The 20,892-nt window shown below is 44.0% G+C and overlaps 2 protein-coding genes across 7 annotated transcripts; one reads left to right on the forward strand and one right to left on the reverse strand.

The window, feature by feature from the left end:
• Positions 1–376: 376 nt before the first annotated feature.
• On the forward strand, positions 377–4,879 carry LOC130373748 (actin-related protein 2/3 complex subunit 4-like). The gene is made up of 6 exons (XM_056580410.1): positions 377–503; positions 1,292–1,410; positions 1,940–2,051; positions 2,218–2,313; positions 3,242–3,412; positions 4,300–4,879. Exons 1-6 carry the CDS (start codon positions 420–422, stop codon positions 4,303–4,305), a joined length of 588 nt encoding a protein of 195 aa, XP_056436385.1. The 5' UTR covers positions 377–419; the 3' UTR covers positions 4,306–4,879.
• pfkfb4a (6-phosphofructo-2-kinase/fructose-2,6-biphosphatase 4a) lies at positions 4,674–20,572 on the reverse strand. 6 transcript variants are annotated; one of them, XM_056580109.1, is made up of 14 exons: positions 20,326–20,572; positions 16,950–17,066; positions 16,706–16,802; positions 16,194–16,260; positions 15,880–15,954; positions 15,734–15,790; positions 14,290–14,411; positions 10,804–11,011; positions 10,213–10,359; positions 9,571–9,675; positions 8,594–8,723; positions 8,290–8,352; positions 8,144–8,208; positions 4,674–6,468 (listed from the first exon to the last, which is right to left on the reverse strand). In XM_056580109.1, exons 1-14 carry the CDS (start codon positions 20,375–20,377, stop codon positions 6,409–6,411), a joined length of 1,365 nt encoding a protein of 454 aa, XP_056436084.1. In that variant the 5' UTR covers positions 20,378–20,572; the 3' UTR covers positions 4,674–6,408. The 6 variants fall into 6 exon arrangements, with proteins under 6 accessions (XP_056436084.1, XP_056435752.1, XP_056435835.1 ...); XM_056579777.1 differs by lacking the exon at positions 20,326–20,572 and adding an exon at positions 18,100–18,888; XM_056579860.1 differs by lacking the exons at positions 4,674–6,468; positions 20,326–20,572 and adding exons at positions 6,516–7,526; positions 18,100–18,895.
• Positions 20,573–20,892: the final 320 nt, after the last annotated feature.

Genomic DNA, 20,892 nt, shown 5'->3' on the forward strand with positions numbered 1-20,892 from the left:
ATAGATCTGAAATTCTACCCAATAATTCATCCTATGTCTTTCCGCAGAAAACCTCCAAAGATAAAAAGATTTAATTCTGAACCCATTGGTAAAATGGTATCCTCAGTAGAGACCATTATACGTGTTCGGCTGTTATTTAAATAAATGTATCCCTATACATTACGATGTATTGCTTTGTTCTCTATATTATTATACGTTTATATAAATGATATATTCGTTATAATCATGCTTATGGATTTCAATATGTTTTATTTAACGTGAAGCAGATATCCACATCCTACAATGCAATGGACTCGTCTCGAGTGGTGTTGGTTTTGCTGACAATTTAAGCCAAACAGGCGGGGCTTATAATATGTTTCAACGTAACCGCCTCCGACAGTTGTGTTGAAACGAGCGGTGAGCCAAATCGAGCGCGTCCTATGTTTATACTGTTGTCAAACTGTAGGAGGAAGCGCAGTCCCAGGCGTGGCAGAATCATTTCCGCCTTCTACAGCACAGAAATGGTAAGACTAGCACAATAATAATAGTGTCAAAATAATGTTCATATTCCAGCAATAGGCACATCTTAACATTTATCTTGCATTAATGTCCAGTGATTTATTTAACATTGCTAAAACATCATGTTAGGCGGATTGTTTCTCAAGGCTTACCGTTGACATCCTCAGCTGACCACATCTGTCCATATAGTGTTAAAGTCTTCATGTGTTCTCCTCGTTTCATATTGATTTAAGAGTATCGAGTTAAACTCGTCAGTTTAAGGATGCTGTGCTCCAGTTTGCATGCATTTGCCATTTTTTGTTTTCTCACTATTTTACTAGTGCTAATTTAGTAGAATATTTGATCTATTGTGACTTACAGTGATTTGAGATAGGCTATGAAGGAACAGAACCAATGTGTAACTTTACTCTTAAGGCGTTCAGTCTGTTCAGTTCAGTTCTGTACAGTTCAATACTTTATCTGTCCCGAAAGGGAAATTCGGTTTGCAGAAGTGGTAAGGAAACGAACATAATGTAAAATACATGAGACAAAACAACCTGACCAAATACAACAAATAAAATAAAATAAAAGTCTATTCCATTTGAATTCTTTAAAAAATAAAATGCTTTAAGGCTGTTTGAGAGTGCCGTCAAGTTGCTACACTTGTTAAGTGCACTAGGAATTCCTAGGAAAATGTTATACGTATTTTACCTAACCCTGGGCAGCCTGCGCCTCCGACCCGATGGAGGGAGAACAAATCCCTCAAGAGGAGCTACTCAGACCGTTCTGATGTTGTTGATGTCATGCTCCTCAGACAGCCACCTTGCGGCCCTACCTGAACGCCGTGAGGGCCACCCTGCAGGCGGCCCTCTGCCTGGAGAACTTCTCCTCCCAGGTGGTGGAGCGGCACAACAAGCCCGAGGTGGAGGTTAGGTAGGTTTAGGGTCGGGAAAGTTCACGCTCTGTAAGATTGTCTTCAGTGGATGGGGTTTTCTTCTGTTCAAATGCACACTAGGCTTTAGCAGTTATCCGTATATTTATATAGGTATATATATTTATTTTTTTGTTTTGTCAAGGATCAATTGCCATTACCATTACAAATGATTACCGTATTTGTCATGATTCACAGAAGAGCCCAAACTATTTAGAGATAGTTTCAGTCTTTAACTGCTTCAATCAGAAGATAGATTGGTGGGCTCAGACCCAAAGCCTCTGTCTTCAAGTTGTTGGACTTGTTCAGACATGCATTAGAAATCCTATAATGCAAAGAATGGTACGAGCTGGGACAAGCCACTGACAGCTGGGTCAAGTAAACGTATTATGCACCCATTTTATTGACTTCCTCTAAAGTTACTATTACTGAATACAACAAGGAAAAAATACTTTTTCGAAACCTTACGGAAGTGTAGTTTTTGCACATGTTGTTTGTTTCACCTTATAATTGAATAATTCCTCTTCACAGAAGTAGCAAGGAGCTTCTGCTCCAGCCGGTGATGATCAGTCGCAACGAAAAGGAGAAGGTCCTCATTGAGGGCTCCATCAACTCCGTGAGAGTCAGCATCGCGGTCAAGCAGGTCACAAACAAACTACTACTTCCTCAACATGGATGTGTGTGGGTTGCCAGATTGGGAAAGATTTCCCGCCCAATCTGGCAACACAGTGTGGATGGCTATTGTTGTTGACATGGACCAAAACCCTGACCTCAGTCAATAACAGAAACGTGTTCTCTGTTGTGCCCAGGCGGATGAGATCGAGAAGATCCTCTGCCACAAGTTCATGCGCTTCATGATGATGAGAGCGGAGAACTTCTTCATCCTGAGAAGGAAGTCAGTGGAGGTGAGAGTTGAAGAACGGCGTTTTGCTGTCTGGAGGTGGTGACTTTAAATGAAAATACGATGCAGGATACAAAACATAATTCCACGCTTCAGTGAATAAATGTCCATAGTGCTTGTCTTCACTGCCTGTCAACGTAATGGGCGGAGCCACTGCTGCAGAATCACGTTTTTATCATGGCTCGTTTTCTAAAGTGCTTTAATTGATAAAACAAAAGGTTATTTTAATAACACAAAGTAGAAAATAAACAATATCACACACAGTTTCAAAAGTCTGAGAGTAGGCAGCAAGTCTGAATATTGTGCAAAGTTTTGAATCAACCTCGGAGCAGGCCAGTGCTATAGGCCACTATCCAAAACTAAAGAATGATTTTCCGATCATCCCATGTATGGCAATTCTGATGCTGGCTGGCCCCCAACTGAAGCGTTGACTTGACGCGTTCTTGACGTCCAGCCCCCTGATCTCTTGGATGTTCAGATTAAATTGAATTTAGCCTTCTACCCACAGGTCCAAAATATGCATTGATGGGTTAGGGTAAGGTACAAACATTACAATAGAAATACAAACAGTTATCCGACTACTGAATTGAATTTTGAATACTGACCTAATGAACGAATATCTGAATATTAAAATATAAGGGCTAAGCCCTATGGTAGTATATCTTAAACTTCATTTAAACTTTGGAAACATGCAAAAAACCTTACACAAAAAACATTTTCTTGCATACCAATGCCTTGAATTGAGATAACCCTTATTAACCCTGTAAGGGAAACTCAGAAAATCCTTTCTTCAGTCTATCAAATTTTAACAAATGAAGCACAATAAAGTGTGTGCGGGTGTTTTGGCCTCAATGGAATAGATTGCCTTCATTGCGCACCATTTAGTGAGACTGATTGTTTGGTTCTCTTCTGCATTTCTCTGTCCCTGTCAGGGATATGACATCAGCTTCCTCATCACCAACTTCCACACGGAGCAGATGTACAAGCACAAGCTGGTGGACTTTGTCATCAACTTCATGGAGGAGATCGACAAGGAGATCAGCGAGATGAAGCTGTCCGTTAACGCCAGGGCCAGAGTCGTCGCAGAGGAGTTCCTCAGAAACGTACGATTTGAGATCGATTTATTTTAGTTCTATAGTAGGATACTTCTTAAGAGGGTTACACACCTTTCAGATGTTCATTGGTTGAGCCTTGCATTAAAACTGCCAGGCTTAGGGGTTCGTCTCCCACTGGGGACCCAATGCTGAGTAAATGAATCGCCATGTATTTGGCTTGTAAATTAGGTTTCATTCGGTAACTGTCAACCACTGTGACAAAAGTGTCAGACACTATCCGCCGTTCCTGTTTACATCAAGGCGAGCATCGATGAGGTCCAGAACCTTTCTCAGGGGTAGCGCACCGTGTTCTTCAGAGCTTTCCTTCACCAAAACGTATTTTTAATAGCAGTGGAAGGGGTGTTGTGGAGGAGGAGGGAGGGCCACGCGGATCAGAGGGTCACGTTCGATGCCGGTTGTGGCAGGCTGTGGTGGTGTCGGGGCGAGAGGGGACGGTAGGGCTGAGCGTTAACCCCTAACAATCAGAGGGGTCCGATCAGAAGTGATCAGGGAGGGTCCTCAAGGCGTCTTCAGTTGTACGATGGACATTTACATTCTGAAAAGAGGAACACAAGCGTGTGAGATCTTCTCAGGTCTATTTATCGACCGGGCCGAGTAAGGCTTGTATATCAGAGAAAGACATCAGCCCAGTACCTGTTTCCTCTGTAAAAGACCCTTTATATCAAGTGGTTTTGAGAAAAATAGATTTATACATTTTATTTTGTCTCGATTCTAGTTGAAAAGCTGTCAATGGTACTGCAAAAGTTTTTCTTCATGAGTTATCAATGCATTGATTTATTAATTTTTATTTGAATGTAGTTGATAAAAAAAAAAAAAAAAACTCCTCATGAAGATGGTCTATACAACATATTTGTCCACTCTGTTCTTCTCATCAGTTCTGAAGCTGTCCTTCCACGGCTCTGGTTAAAATCAAAGGGATTCCATGCCATGGCCCTGCAGAACAAGAGGAACCACCATCACAGCACCATCATCCAGTCTTGCAGTGCGGCGCTTTGAATCTCGTCTCCAGCATCCACCTGTCCACCATGAGTATCAGCCCCTGTAGATAACCAACATGTTGAGCAGGTTGCATTGCAATTCTGCAACTGTAGAACAAATCCCCACTCCGAGGCGGGTCCTTAAAAGTGTTAGATTGGTTGATATCCCTGGAAACAGGGGGTGCTGAGAATAATGTGGTCCCAAATTACAACCTCAAATCTTTTGTATTAACGGTTTAATGTACCTTTCTACGGTCTCATTTGTCCCAATATTTCTTCTGTCTCTCAAAAACACTTGCCCAACATTTCCAAAAGGGGCTCAATGTGCCAAGCATTATATAAAATGGATAGAATATATAGAATGATATTAATATGGATGATAAACAATAAAAACGGTTGTTTATAGCTTCTGCATGACCTCTTCATTATCCTGCCTAAGAAAAGACAGATCTGTGTTGTGGAGCTTGTCCAAGTAAACCATACATCCTGGCTTCTTCTGAAGCCAATGTTGTTTTTGTGTCTGCGTTGCCAATGTTATTTCAGGTGTGGGAGTAAGAGCAAGAACAAGAGTTTCTGTGCGAACCACACGGATTCCCAACCTCTTTCATCTTGAGGCCCACTTTCCATCACAGAAGTGTAAGCAGCCAACTTAAATGTGCTACAATGAACCTGACCATAACCCAATTATCGAAAGGAGCCATACTTAGGATACCTATAAATATTACAGCAATTAGGCAGTTTATCTGAAAAATACCATTCATTGTATTTATAAAATGCATTTTTAGGGGAACAAATACCTTAAGCCACTACAGGTTGGGAATGGCTGAACTAATTTAAAGGGAGTATTTTACCTATATTCAGCAAAGTAACATCTACTTTTCATAAACTATTGTACCTTTTCATTTTTAGCTAGTGCATTTTTTTGAGTTTATGCTTCATGAATTATTAAAAACATTTTTACATGACAGCAAGGACTTAAGTCAGTCCGACCTGTCTAAGCACCTTCACAAAGCATTTCAACAGCAGCCAGGTGGGGACAGGCAGGTGTATGCAGATTATGTATGCAAGAATGCATGTTTCCATCTATTGTTACCAGTCCTGATTCAGCAAAGAAATATCGTAAAATGTTCAGATACACAACATTCAGATGGTGTGGAATGCTAAATTCAGCATCTGGAATACAAGGAAGAACATTTGGAGAACAGTAACACTAAATTAAAGTTGGACTCAGCCCCTAGCCTGCGTATACAAAAATATCACTTTATTATGTTGCATGAGGTCAGGGCATACATTTAAACACATCAATCTACATTGAAAGCAACAGGTCAGCTCCTTCAGAAAATTTAAAATGCCTTTAGGAATATGGATGAGTTCTTTACAAAAACGACGTGAAAGGCAATATCCATGTGTTTGAATTCATTCATTCAGTTGGATCCTCAAAATCCACCTCCATTAAAGGAACAGGATGGACATCGGTAGCTGTGCAGTATTCATGTTCTCATAAAATCCATTCAAATATATATTAATTAGTTTTCACATTGGAATCACTGCAGTCAAACTATAGGACTACTGGTCTATAACAATTTTGACTGTAGGTTTAAAACCTTAAACACATCAGAAACATCTTCCTGATTGTTATGAACATCAATTTCAGTAGAAATCACACGAGTCAGTGAACAAGAAACATGTCGCAGTACAAACTGTTAAATTAACCTTCAGACAAAAGTGTCGGACACTATCCGCCGTTCCTGTTTACATCAAGGCGAGCTTCGATGAGGTCCAGAACCTTTCTCAGGGGTAGCGCACCGTGTTCTTCAGAGCTTTCCTTCACCAAAACTTATTTTTAATAGCAGTGGAAGGGGTGTTGTGGAGGAGGAGGGAGGGCCACGCGGATCAGAGGGTCACGTTCGATGCCGGTTGTGGCAGGTTGTGGCAGGCTGTGGTGGTGTCGGGGCGAGAGGGGACGGTAGGGCTGAGCGTTAACCCCTAACAATCAGAGGGGTCCCATCAGAAGTGATCAGGGAGGGTCCTCAAGGCGTCTTCAGTTGTACGATGGACATTTACATTCTGAAAAGAGGAACACATGCGAGTGAGATCTACTCGGGTCTATTTGTCGACCGGGCCGAGTATTGTCAGAGAAAGACATCAGCCTGTTTCCTCTGTAAAATGCCCTTTATATCAAGTGGTTTTGAGAATAATAGCTTTATACATTTTATTTTGTCTAGATTCTAGTTGAAAAGCTGTCAATGGGACTGCAAATGTTTTCCTTCATGAAACTGGTGGAACAGTGTTATGTTATGGCCGGATACAAGTGCAGTAGCCGTTATACTTTCCTCCATAATCATAGGTTCACAACACTATCATTTGCAAACGGTCCTTTGGGGTTTTCTCTAATCTAGAAGAAGCAAGAAACAATTGTGGTTTTGAAATAAAGACCAAGTTAAGGCGTGGTTTATTCATCAGGACGGTACATAGGCATTCATCCATCGGCCATCCAGCGGTCATTATTCAAAGACAGGAAACATGGAAAAATGTACTTCAGTTTTACCAATGGTCTTTCACAATATTATTATTACTACAACTATAGTTATTATTAAGGAAAGAAATACGATCTTCATGTGCAAAAAGGTGCAAAGACGAGCTGTTTTTTGACTCTAGCACACAGTTGCAAATAAACAAAACCATGTTTAAAACCCTGAAAAACAAATATAGATGAATGTAAGCTACGATTATGTACATTTGAACGTGTGATATTTCAACATGTTCTGGAGTTTAACTTAATATTTAGTAAACGGGGCTGACTCTCCCACCAAAACAAATGTAATCATTCTCAGAAAATGAGATTACCAAAATTACAACCAATGGGCTCATTTTTCTAAATTAAACTGGATTCCAGTTAATTTCCACCAAGTCGTCAAGCAGTGGAAAGTGTTGATTTCGGTCAATCTGAAGAAAGCAGAACAGAATGCTAGGTGCTGATTGGTTGGTATCTGGCGGTGTAAGCGTGGCGGGGGGGTGGGTGGGGTAAAGGGGTGGGGTGGGGCGAAGCGGGGAGGAACACACTGTCACTGGTGAGCTGGCACTGTAAGCAAAGCCTCCTTTGACCTCCGCGACACCTCTACGTTCTGTACAGCGATAGAGATAACATACAGAGAACACAGGGGAAGGGGGTCAACCAACACATCGGAGGCAAGACGTCTACACTGCATGCCGGGACCACTAGGACACAATATGTGCAATGTGAAATGGATCGTTACTTGACTTTGAAGGATATAATACAATTGTGTTATAAAACTCTACTGCCCAAAAAAAAAAGCACCGGCATTACCATGTATTCTGCCTGCTTAGACAATTAACAAAGCCCCGTTATTCCCCGTTGGATTTCGATAGTTTCTTCGAAAAATTATTTAAAGCCATCGTTAAGAGCTCAGCGTTGACTCAATTTTTAACAGTAAAGCAATTGAAGTGGCACTATAGTCCAAGCACCTCTGAGCTAGAGTCTGTTGCGTCCCCTTCTGTGTGAGATTAGCCCCTTAGTCCAACACTAGGACATTCTACATTTGATTAATCTGCCTGGCTACAATTTATTTTCAATCTAAGAATTACTCCATCTAAAACATGTGTAGTGTTTATTTTGACAGCTGCTTGCTGCATTTGTCCCTCCTTTGTCACAGCAAATCCCCATCCCTTAAGTTTGCAAAATAAGAGTTTAGTGTAGGCCCTAATATATTGTATAACCCACCTCTGGTCTCTCTCTGTGGGTGTTGACTGCCTCCGCACTGAGGCAGATGGACTCCACTTTACAACCTGAGGGGACAAGAGTCAGAACAAGGGCTGCACAATAGAAATATATGAAAATACAATTCTGCGCAGAAAACAAAGTCTTACCGTAGGCAACTGGTGTTAGTTTGAGCACAGTGTGCAGCGGGCACTTCAGGTATGGCAACTCTTCTAGTTCAAAACAAAAGAACAGTAGAGTTTAATGAATGAAACAACTTAATCCAAAATGGTTTCCACTTCTTCATTCCCAGTTAAAGATGCTTTGAATAATATTGTCCAGTAGGCAACCCCTGCTTAGTGGTTTTAATATATTAATACCTTTTAACAGACCAAAAGGAAATAGGGTCTGGGCAAACAGCGCTATAAGAAAGAAGATGCAAACGGTGTGCACTCTAAGTGTCAGAGTCCTGACCTGCCGTCTTGTCCAGAAAGTAGGCGAGCAGGCAGCGCATGACGGCCTGGTGACAGATGACCAGAACGTTCTCCTGCCTCTCCAGCTCCATGATGGCCGGCTCCAGACGCTGCACCAGGTCTTCATAGGACTGGAGTGGAGAGGTCAGGGGTCATGATTACAGACAGACCCATACGACTGGAGGGGTAGGGTTACAGACAGACAGACGGACCCATGCGACTGGAGGGGTAGGGTTACAGACAGACAGACAGACCCATGCGACTGGAGGGGTAGGGTTACAGACAGACAGACAGACCCATGCGACTGGAGGGGTAGGGTTACAGACAGACAGACGGACCCATGCGACTGGAGGGGTAGGGTTACAGACAGACAGAAAGACCCATGCGACTGGAGGGGATCAGGGTTACAGACAGACAGATGGATATTAAACGTTACAACTACAATCGGAACTGTTTCACAGTCCTGTGAGGAGTCGACCATTCCTCACAGGAATGGTTACAGTTGGGATGGGTGCAATGTCATCGTGTGTCATCGATATCAATGTGCCAATAAGGCGTCAGCTTTCCTTATCGAGTGCGCCTCCATATGCCACTCGATTTAAAACCACCTATTCAATTGAGTCATTAAAATAATGAAAAATCGCGGTACTGAATGGCCCGGTCGATCTGGTGTACACATTTAAACATGCAAAGTCTGCCTCAACACTTCAGGCATTTGCTGCAGCTTTCATTAATTTTTAATTTAAATGTATTCTCTTACCATCTTATATTTGTATTTCCCCTGTTACCTTGTGTTTCAATGGTGCTACATATATAACCTTGCCTTGCGTTAATATCACACACCCTAAGGCACACCAAAGACGACAATTCATTCACAACTACTCATTCCCTTTCACAACAACAAGGGCGTATACCTTGTGTGTGCAAAGGGCAAACCTTTGACAATAAACGAGTTGAAGTGATAAGAGTATGTCCCACCTCTCCTTTAGGGTAGCGGTAGCGGTATTTGTCCTGGTCCCTCAGGGCAAACTCCAGAGGATGGCTCTCCTGGATCTCCTCATACATCATCTCCTCACACACACCCTGGGGAGACACACACACACACACACAACACTCACTTGTTAGAGCCATTTTTGGTTTGATATGATGTTTGATTTATTAATTAATATACAAGATGGTTTGGGCTTGGTTATTTGACTTAAATGTTTGTTTTATCTGTTTTCATTTAGTAAAAACATATTTTGCATTTGACATGTTGGGGACGCCGTATTTGGAGGAATGAAGCGCACCTGTGGGTATTTAGGAGAAGAGCCACAGGTGAATAGGCAGACGGGAAGCGGTACAGTTTTTAAACCGCTCAGTGACAGCTCTTTTGATATATGTGAAAAAGGTTTATGTTGATCCTCATGTTTCCTTTTTGCTTTCGGTTAAATAAATACCACGAAGCCAAGACGGACGATCCCTGCCTTTTATTTTTGAAGCGAAGGGACCGAAAGGACAGTGAACAATTGTGATTGAACAACTAAATATGTCACGACACTCACTCGTTAAACCCCTTAGCGATGGTCAGCTCTGCTCTAGTCTAGTAGTGACTAGACATGGTGACGGTGGCTCACTTACTGCATCGATCTCGTTGAGGACCTTCCACTGTTCGTAGGGGACGTCGAGGGCCTCGGCCGTCTGGATGGTCCTCTTCATCTGGCTGGTCCACACCTTCAGATCACTGATGCCCTGCGCCGCGATGAACTGGCTCAGCAGCTTGGCAAACTGTACCCGAGGGAAAAAGAGAGAACAACACGATCACGAGGCATTCTACTCAGTTCAATTCTTCTCACGTTAAAAAGGTGTCGAGCTTTTGGATCCCAGTGTGTTTAGAGCTAAATGGGGGTCCGCACTCCAGCCAAGTGCAGGTTAAGCTTTTCCTGCTCCTCAAAACAGAACTGGTGGTTTAAAAACAATAACCCAGTCATTCAACATGCATGGAAACCCATCAGGAAGGACACAGTTGTTTCAAAAGAGCCCTATAACACCATCTGTGTACCTCTTTAAAGGGCCCTATAACACCATATGTGTACCTCTTTAAAGGGCCCTATAACACCATCTGTGTACCTCTTTATAGGGCCCTATAACACCATCTGTGTACCTCTTTAAAGGGCCCTATAACACCATCTGTGTACCTCTTTATAGGGCCCTATAACACCATCTGTGTACCTCTTTCCCCCGGGCAGAGAGGCCTGAGTCACCCCCGATGCGGCCCTTGATGTTGAGCTCGCTCTCCCCATGGCGACACAGGTAGATACTGCGAGGCGTGATGTGGATGTTCATCAGGTAGTAGACGATCCGGCTCTGGATGTGGTCCAGCACCCGGTTCACCAGGTAGCGCCGACCCACGTCCATGATCTTAATGTAGGACAGGTCCCTGGAACAGGTAAGAAACACAGCAGTCGGACAATTATCACACGGCTACGTGTGTAAAAACGCGGAAGTCACGCACGTTTGGTTCGACCGGCCAGAAGGACACAGAGTTATCGGTGCCTGCAAACGCGCTCTTTTGAAACCAGGTCCTAGGTTAAAAATGAGAAAACGCCCCCCCCTCCCCCCCTTAAAAAGACCCATACAACTATATTGTCATTACGATTGGAATTAGAAGGGAATTGGAAGCCCCAGAAATATTATTTTCAGTGACGAATTGTTTATTAAACGTTACAAATTTTCAGGACCACGCAGGACATCTGGGCCTATGGATCTCTCTTAACACATTTGTCGCAAAATTCTTGACTGCAATATTATTATTTGATGTTGTGTGGAAAAGCATAAGCCGTTGTTACTTAAAATCAATCCATCAATGAATCAGTCGGTCGATTTTCTAATTATATACATATTATTGACACCTTGGGTGTATGGGAACAACCTATCCTCAGCATGCATCCAAATATATGAGAACATAAAAGCGTACGCAAAATGTGGCAATAATCCCCCTCGCCCACCCATAGACCGAGAGCAGATGTATACCCAGGCACGCACTCGGTCAGTCGCGGAAAGAGCGATAGGGCGGCTGAAAAGCGGGTGGCGCGGCCTTGATCAGAGCGGGTGGATGCTGCTCTACCGCCCTGGAAGAGGTGTGCCACATTGAGCAGGCATGTGGGGTTCTGCACAATGTGGTGCACGGGCACGGCGTGCCATTACGCGAGGTAATGAACCTTCCAAACGACCCAGACCCCGGACCCAACAATGCACAGCCCAATGGATATAGCATTCGAACCCGGCAGTGGTTAATAGCCAGAATATAAAAAGGTAAACAACGACAACATTCAAGTCAGTTTAAGCCAGTTTTTTGGTTTTGGTGCTGCTTCCGGAGGAAAGAGAGCCAAACAAGATCTTATTTCTGGCCTCTTCCTCCAAAATCAGCACCTCCACCAGTAACGTTTCTTTTCTTCCTTTCTCCATTTGGTCCTTTCTCCTAACGAGGGCACTACTGCAGGCCTGTCTATACTAATTAGCATATTCAATGAGGGAGGAGACTGGGCGGAGATTCGGTCTCGTGCCTGGGCGCTCGATTTCACATTAATTGGGATGTACAAAGACAATCTGGTGAAATCGTGCTTAGATTGACACATACATTTGTGTGTATGCATGTTTCCCATTTTTTGCGCACGGAAATTGCAGTAAGAAATCCACGCAAGTCTTGGAATGAAGTAAATGAAGCCCCGTGTGGCAACGTTCGATTTCCGTCTTATTTGTTTTGTTTGATTCGTTTTGTATTATTTTTGTAGTTTTAAATACAGCCCCTTGGCAAATGTTATTACTAACTGTCAATTAAAAAGTATTTTCTGCTGAGTCTAGAAGGTTAAACAACTGCTTTCTCCTTCTCAACTGTATACAGTGCGCAGGCTTGATATGCATACTGCGCCTCGTCTTCTTCTTTTTTGGTGGAGAACCAGCGCCACATAGAGGCCTTGAATATTTACGACAGCGTTTCTACAGCTAGATGCGTTTCTTAAATGAGAAAATAGAAAAATTCCTGAAACGCTGCAAGGAAAACGGAGGGGATAAGATTGTTTTTGTCCGTGTGGACGGGGCCTTAATGTAGTCCCTGGAGCACAGCACCAGAGAGATGTGTTACAGGGTTTTACAACAATCAAATCATCAAAATAAATATTTAATTGATGATCAAAAAATATGTTTATTTGTATGTATTTTCCAATCAAACTAGAGAATCCTTTTCAGGGCATTGGAACAACTAAAGTCAACAAATTATGCAGCATTTCCTATCATACATCTCATCAGATATGAAGGCAGGCTTTTGGCACAAAATCAAGACTGTTCCATATCGATATTCCATTTTCGATTACAATATTTAGACTTTAAACTCAGAGCTTTACTAACCGGCTTCTTGAAACCACTACAGATGCTAGCATTAACTAGATCATGATACCAAAACATAACTTTCGCCTGATATCGGTCCAATATCTAGGGCGGTAGTCCACCCAAGATGGCAGACTCATTTCTTTTTAACCAAACGCTGCCACACCGACACCTTATTTGACATGGTGTAAAGTAGTTTTTAGCAGAGTAAATGTTCAGCAAGTCGACTAGCCGTCATCCTTAAATTGGGCGAGTGCAAAGTTGTGAAACCGGGGTGATCTGCCCCCGTCTTAGAAGTCTATTAAACCACTTGATTATTGATACCACGGTTTCCTGGAACAACGCTTCAAAAGCTAAACCCATCAACAAGTGCTTTGTTGAGGAAGTCAGTGGCTTTCGGATCCACTCTTGAGCAGAGTCCGACCCGGTCACAGCAGAGTTTCAATGTAAAGCAGGACGCACACCAGACGAGCCACGGAGCGCCACGACGGCCCGGGCCATTTGAGTTCTTGCTCTGTGTTTAATATAATGAGTCAAATAGTTTTAATATAATGATAATGGCGAGGTAACCTAGGGTGTTGAGCAGTGCTGGATATAGCGCGGCTGTGTGGCGGCGCCATATTGGAAACACGAGTCACGTCAATTCCAATGCAGAAACGCTGCTTTGAATGTAGGGGGGGTACTTCATATCATCATACAAATAAAAAAGGCGGTTTGTAAATTATGCAACGTTTCTATTAAATGCACCGCATTCAAGAGCATCGGAAGAAATGCACTTAGAAACGTGACGGACAGCCAGATAAGATTGATTTTCTAATGACCATATGACATAAGCAGCCTGTTATTATTAGTATGTAGAGCTTCTTGATAAAGTAGGAGTGCTAATAGTGGGTTTGTGAGGTGAACCAACTATGTTGAGCCAAGATGTCGAACCGAAAAATAATAATAGAAAAAAGGACAACCTACCCAATAAAAACATTTTACGTGACAAAGGCATGCCAATACCGTGACGAATCGGCAAAACAAGGGGTCAAACCAAATTAAAGAATAGTAGAAACGTGCGTCTAGCGCGCTTCTGGGCAGCGATAGACTGAGACTGAGATGTTTCACTGGTTACCAGAATTGCTGCGACTCTATTTCGAACCGAATAAACCAAACGGTTCTGATGTTTTACATTCCAGCCCTAATCTGCAAATGTCCCTCCGGCCCCAGAAAACTATGGATTAAGAAGCAGTTTCCTAGTAACACCATAGATGGTCCGACCAATGAGAATTTGGTCGAACAAGGACATATCAACCACATCTTCCTCAAAGCATTCCTGCCACTGGTTACCTGTCCAGAACTTCATCCAGGGTCTGATAGGAGTTCTCATAACACTGTATCCTCTTCATGAAGTCCGACACCGCCTCCTCCGTGTTACAGTTGGTGTAGTCGGGGCTGCCCAGCTTCACTTGCTACAGGCACAGGTTAGGACACATGCTCAGGAAAACCAGGGACACACCCATAGAACCAGGGACACACCCATAGAACCAGGGACACACCCATAGAACCAGGGACACACCCATACAACCAGGGACACACCCATACAACCAGGGACACACCCATACAACCAGGGACACACCCATACAACCAGGGACACACCCATACAACCAGGGACACACCCATACAACCAGGGATACACCCATACAACCAGGGACACACCCATAAAACACTCATAAAACCAGGGACACACCCATAGAACCATGGACACACCCATACAACCAGGGACACACCCATACAACCAGGGACACACCCATAGAACCAGGGAAACACCCATAAAACACTCATAAAACCAGGGACACACACATAGAACCAAGGACACACCCATAGAACCAGGCAGTGTTTCCCACAGAAATTTTGGAGACTATGGAGGGGGGGGGGAAGGGGGCTGGTATGGGGCGATTGTTGATTGTTGACGGGGTACGGGGGGTATGGAGCGATTGTTGACCGGGGGGGGGGGGGGGGGGGGGGGGGTATGGAGCGATTGTTGACGGGGGGGGGGGGGGGGGGGGAGGGGGGGGGGGGGGGGGGGTATGGAGCAATTGTTGACGGGGGGGGGGGGGGGGGGGGGGGTATGGAGCGATTGTTGACGGGGGGGGGGGGGGGGGGGGGGGGGGGGGGTATGTCTTCAAACTTCGCCTGAGCAAAAAAAAAAAAAAAAAAAAAATTTTTTTTTTTTTTTTTAATAATAATAATAATTCATGTGCACGCAGAGACTATGGCGGCCGAAATTAGACTATGGCGGGCCGCCATAGTCTCGTCAATGTGTGGGAAACACTGCCAGGGACACACCCATACAACCAGGGACACACCCATACAACCAGGGACACATCCATAGAACCAGGGACACACCCATACAACCAGGGACACCCATAAAACCAGTGATACACCCGCATAAATCGATTGATGCACATCCATAAAACCAGGGACACAGCCATAAAACCATGGACACACCCATAAAACCAGGGACACAGCCATAAAACCAGGGACACAGCCATAAAACCAGGGACACAGCCATAAAACCATGAACACACCGATACAACCAGGGACACCCCCATAAAACCATGGACACACCCATAAAACCAGCCGGCTGAGTTTTGGGTTTATTGTTATCAGGATGGTCCAGCAGTATGGTATGTGGGTCCAGTAAGCATCCCTGATCCAGATGACAAACACTGCATTCTCCTTATGACCTGTACTGTTATGCGAGGACAGGAAAGCGTGCTCAGCCACTCACCACAATGTTCTCCTGTATGACATGGGGGTCTTCACAGACAGACTCCACAAAGAATACCTTAGAAGAAAGAAAACAAGGATGGTCTTTTTAAGCTTTGTCAAGAGCAATCCACGACAGAGTGAGCTTACCCTAACCCAGGGCCCTACCTTAAAGCCATTCTGTTTAGCAAACTGGAAGATGGTCATCCTCCTCTCTCTGGTCGTGTTGGTCGCATCGAAAACCTGAGTGTGACATGGACCACAAGAAATGAATCAGAGTTCATGCCTGCCTAGGACTGAAGCCACCGCATGCCCCGTCACACACACCGTTACATATGGATTTTGTAATAATTATCTAGCACTATGGCGGTGATCAATCATAAACTCAACAACAACAGGAGCCTTTGTGTTAGCGGCTTGTGGTGTTTCCCCCGTTTTGACCCTGTGAGACATCAACACAAGGCCAGCGCCACCGGACTCACCGCCACTTGTCCACCTTCATCGGACAGGTACTGTCGCACGTCGTTCAGCGCGGCCGAGGCACAGTGTCTGAGAACAGGTGAGGAACACACCGTCAGACACTGAGGCACAGTGTATGAGAACAGGTGAGGAACACACCGTCAGACACCGAGGCACAGTGTCTGAGAACAGGTGAGGAACACACCGTCAGACACCGAGGCACAGTGTCTGAGAACAGGTGAGGAACACACCGTCAGACACCGAGGCACAGTGTCTGAGAACAGGTGAGGAACACACCGTCAGACACTGAGGCACAGTGTCTGAGAACAGGTGAGGAACACACCGTCAGACACCGAGGCACAGTGTCTGAGAACAGGTGAGGAACACACCGTCAGACACTGAGGCACAGTGTCTGAGAACAGGTGAGGAACACACCGTCAGACACTGAGGCACAGTGTCTGAGAACAGAAACACAGCCGACACTGAGGTGAAATGTCTGCCAGACATTAACCGGGGGGGGGGGGGGGGGTCTTACTGTCTGATCTTCAGTCCTTCCTCGTTGTCTGGTCGGAAGAACTCAAAGGACTTGTAGATCTTCATGTAATCTCTCCGGTACTGTCCCACGTTGAACTCTTTAAAAAGACAACCAGGAAGTGACATCATTATTTAATGTATGAAGCTGTATTAGATCCAGTTTATGAAAATGCATGAAAGCATTTTTGTTCTGAGGCGGTTGGCTAGTGCATGGTGGATGTGTGTGAAGAGAGTCTGGTCTCTACCTCTGGTGGGAACTCCGATCCAGTTGAGATAGCGGGTCAGCTTCTTGGAGATGTACGTCTTGCCTCTGGCAGGGAGGCCCACCGTCACGATCAGGGTGGGACAGTTTGTCATACATACTGTGGAGGAAACAGAATTAAAACCAGTATTAGGGAACAGTCACTAGACAAGACTGAAGGCTCACTCCAACAGGTGTTAGTGTGCCAGCGTAGATGTTATTGTTATTGGCAAAATTTAAAAAGGATTTTGAATGATTAGATATTATAAAGTTCTGAATCACAGTAACATCTTCGAGGACAGCCATACATTTAAAATAGTTTGAACATGAGGTATCAGAAGTGATCTGCACTTTACAATGGTGATCTACATTTGACCCAAACACATATTGCAATGCCTAAATGATTGATAGGACGATTGTAAATGCTGTTAAAAAAGCAATGTGGCTAACCACACACCAACTGAATATTGAACTTCCCTCTACTGCTGTTATCATATATTGGGTAGAGAAGGCTACCATCATTCCCTCCCCTATGGCATGGGATGGTGTCGGGTCCTTTGTGGAATTGTGGAAAATGGGATTCCCTAAATGCAAGAATCAATGCAAACAGCTATTTTCTACGTCCAGATGCAATGGGCTCGTCTCGGCGTTATTAAATAAAAGCATCAAAAGACTCCACCGCCAATGGTATCTAATCAGCAAACTTCTGAAGAGGTATAATAAACGAATAGCCTACTACTGATGCGTATTAGAAGAAATAAGTTGGCAGATGAAGAGTCAGTAGGATAAAATACATCGGCCCTGTGAATCTATTCACCAACAGCTGATCGACTCGAATATTGAACATCAGCCGGCTCCAATTCCTCCTCATTCAAAAACAATGGCATGGAGCACTTTGTACCTCATTATTTTAAACTAATAGCCATTGGCCACATTGCTCTGCTAAAAAAATAAGAAAAGGTAGGAGCCGTGTTACCGCTAAGTTACCGCAAAGTTACCGCTACGTTGCTGAGGTAATAATGATAACGTGCCTGCCTGGTCAGCAAGTAGTGCACGGACATTAAAGAATGACACTCTTCTGCTTCAATCAATAAATGAACCAGCGGGTAGGTTCCCAAAGCCATCTGCGAATAACGCCACGTTTCTGCACCAACCCTTTCTTTGAGAGGTGTGTTTTTCTGGAAGGCCATTTTTATACGGCATCCAAATTTTCTTCAGGGGGTTCTGAGTCAACTCCCGCGGCTTGGCCGGGTTGGATGCGGGTTTGTTCTCCATCCCACCGGGCTCGGTGCCGGTACGGGGCCCGGGTCTCTGGTGTTGCGGTGAAGCAGACGGGAGGTCTTTGCCGTCGGCACAGTCACATGGTCTGACTTCAGCATCCCAAACGCCACCCGTACTACCGTAAACACCGCCGTATCCACGCACACGACCCACACTACCGTAAACACCGCCGTATCCGCGCACACGACCCTAACTACCGTATACACCGCCGTATCCGCATCTATCCAAACTAGAGTAAACACCACCGCCTTCCTGACTGTATTTGAGCATTAAAGCAGAGGCAAGCCAACCTTTCAATTTCCTAGGCCTACTTCTTGTTTCATATTAGTGTAAATGCTATCCATCAATATGGAGCTGAGCCGTGCTAAATGTTTAACTAAATTATTTTTTACTAAATATTTGTAAAGTGATTATCAAGTTTCACAGTGAATTGTTGTTCTCTGAAATAAAGGGACTAAAATAGTTAAGAAATCAAAACAGTCCGTAATCTGAATTCATTACACTATTTTATGACATAGGTCTATGGCGATTTACAAGTGAGGAGCAATTTCAGAAATTGGCTGTTTTTTTAAGGTGGTTTCCCTTCAACAATGCAATAATATAAAAGCTTAACATTTAATAAGAGAAACCCAAGAAAAGCCACCTGAGTCTTAAATAAACCCAAAACGAATGCAAACACACAAAAAATATATATGTTTATATAACATATATATATATATATAAATACACATATTATTTTCTTGTTTTTCCTGGAAATATTTCAAGGCCCGGTTTTAACCGGGCCTTGATTAGATATCGTTGGCATAGGCCCGGTTTGGAATCGCTGCCATAGGCATAATAATGTCCACTAGGCGGTGCGATTGCTGGCATATTTGTGGACAGTGGGCGTCCGCCCGTGCGTTTGGTAGCGCGCATGCTTGGCCACTGTGTAGGCGACGTGAACGTGTATTAGCCCTACCCAAGATTATGTTTGTGTTCTGCAGGCAGCATCCGGCCTCAGACGAGGGACGAGGGGAGAAACAGGGTTCTGACCCACATGGAACTTGACTAATTAAATACTCTGGTCCATATTCCCACCACGGCAGTCTATTCTGGAGCACACCATTCCCATTAATAGAATAGGCTGCAGTAGTCTTATAGTAGGCCTATGTCTTATCTTACATGGAAATAAAGTATGACACTTCTAATCTCAGTCGGCATCCTGTGTTACTGTTGTACTGCAACTATGGACTGCAGCACAAACATGGTCGATCTGAATTTAAATCACACCGCTTCTCATGAATAAAAGGTGCACAATCCACAAGTGAATCCATCCCGGGAATATTTTTAATCCCCACGGTTATTGAGACGTAAAAGGGCATTTGTTGATGTGTGTTGAACTACAGGAAATAAGTGCTGGCTTAGTGAAGCCCATCCCACTGCCACTGGAACCAGAATGCTCGCTGGTCAGAGTTAAGTTATTGTTATGATGCATAACTCCCCAGTATTTATCACCTCCCATACATACTTTGGCTTTCATCGTTTCGGTTAAAGGCTAAATAGCACAATGCTCACTGCCACTTTCTGCAGCGTTCAGGCTGCACACGATCCACACCAAACACAGTTACACGTTTCTTAAAAACAACCACAACAATGCATTGGGACGGTTGATATCTAATGTATTTGTTCGAATTATAAGATGTATAATATTTGGATTTATCCAATCGTTGATCCTCTAACAATTACATTGGACCAATAATGCCGATGCACATGCTATAGTGCAAATTCATTTATAGGGTAAAGGTCTCGGTGACAGCCAGCTACACACACACACACACACACACACACACACACACACACACACACACACACACGCACGCACACACACACGCACGCACACACGCACGCACACACGCACGCACGCACGCACGCACGCACGCACACACACATACATACATACATACACACACTCTCCACACACACACTCTTCACACACATCACGTCCTCTTGTTTACGTATCCACTGCTCATGACGTCGGGAACGAGCAGGGTCTCATCGGGTAGTGCCAATGAACAAAATCCTGCCTGGCGGTGAAAAATAAGAATATTGAGAATTCTTACCTGTCCGAGCCAGATTCTGCGTGTGTTTACACCGACTCGAGCCCCTCATCATCTGCTGTGGTCTACAGCCTTCTCCACGGGAGTGTGCTGGTCCGCTGACTGTTACAATCGTATCGGACAAAGCGATCAAACTGTACCACAAGCAAGTCTGACTAAGCCAAAATGATGCATCGTCTGAAATACATGCTGGCTATACACACCCACTTTTCGGGATGAACGGATTTTATTACCAAAGTCTTCCCGTGTGTTGGTACATGCCCCCTTTGAGTTCACTGTGACTCCCATGAGCGTCATTGGTGTCAACAGTCCTGGTGTGTTTGGTTCTCTCCTCCACATGCCGGCAGAGGCTACGGGTGACTTTCACAACAGCATGATGATTGCTTCAACAGGAAGGACAAATACTTTACACTTTTATACTTTTATTGTTTGGGTTGTTTATGGTCAAGAGAAATAAATATCATTCAAATAGATATTACTTTACTGGGACTGGTCCACGCTATATGAGACATTTACTTACGCATCAAACAGGTCGAATCTTCTACTAAAAAGTAAAAAAAATAGGAATCA

This window comes from Gadus chalcogrammus, chromosome 1 (assembly GCF_026213295.1).
Source record: "Gadus chalcogrammus isolate NIFS_2021 chromosome 1, NIFS_Gcha_1.0, whole genome shotgun sequence".
NCBI lineage: Eukaryota > Metazoa > Chordata > Actinopteri > Gadiformes > Gadidae > Gadus > Gadus chalcogrammus.

What these genes read in the sequence shown, in the direction of transcription:
- LOC130373748 (XM_056580410.1), top strand. Translation starts at nt 420, where the DNA reads ATGTTTATACTGTTGTCAAACTGTAGGAGGAAGCGCAGTCCCAGGCGT. An exon ending in CCTTCTACAGCACAGAAATG is followed by an intron (nt 504 to 1,291) that starts GTAAGACTAGCA and finishes CATGCTCCTCAG; the next exon opens with ACAGCCACCTTGCGGCCCTA. An exon ending in TCAGCATCGCGGTCAAGCAG is followed by an intron (nt 2,052 to 2,217) that starts GTCACAAACAAA and finishes TGTTGTGCCCAG; the next exon opens with GCGGATGAGATCGAGAAGAT.
- pfkfb4a (XM_056580191.1), bottom strand. Translation starts at nt 18,220, where the DNA reads ATGGAGAACAAACCCGCATCCAACCCGGCCAAGCCGCGGGAGTTGACT. An exon ending in GAAGGACTGAAGATCAGACA is followed by an intron (nt 16,261 to 16,705) that starts GTAAGACCCCCC and finishes ACCTGTTCTCAG; the next exon opens with ACACTGTGCCTCGGCCGCGC. An exon ending in ACTAACACCAGTTGCCTACG is followed by an intron (nt 8,209 to 8,289) that starts GTAAGACTTTGT and finishes TTGTCCCCTCAG; the next exon opens with GTTGTAAAGTGGAGTCCATC.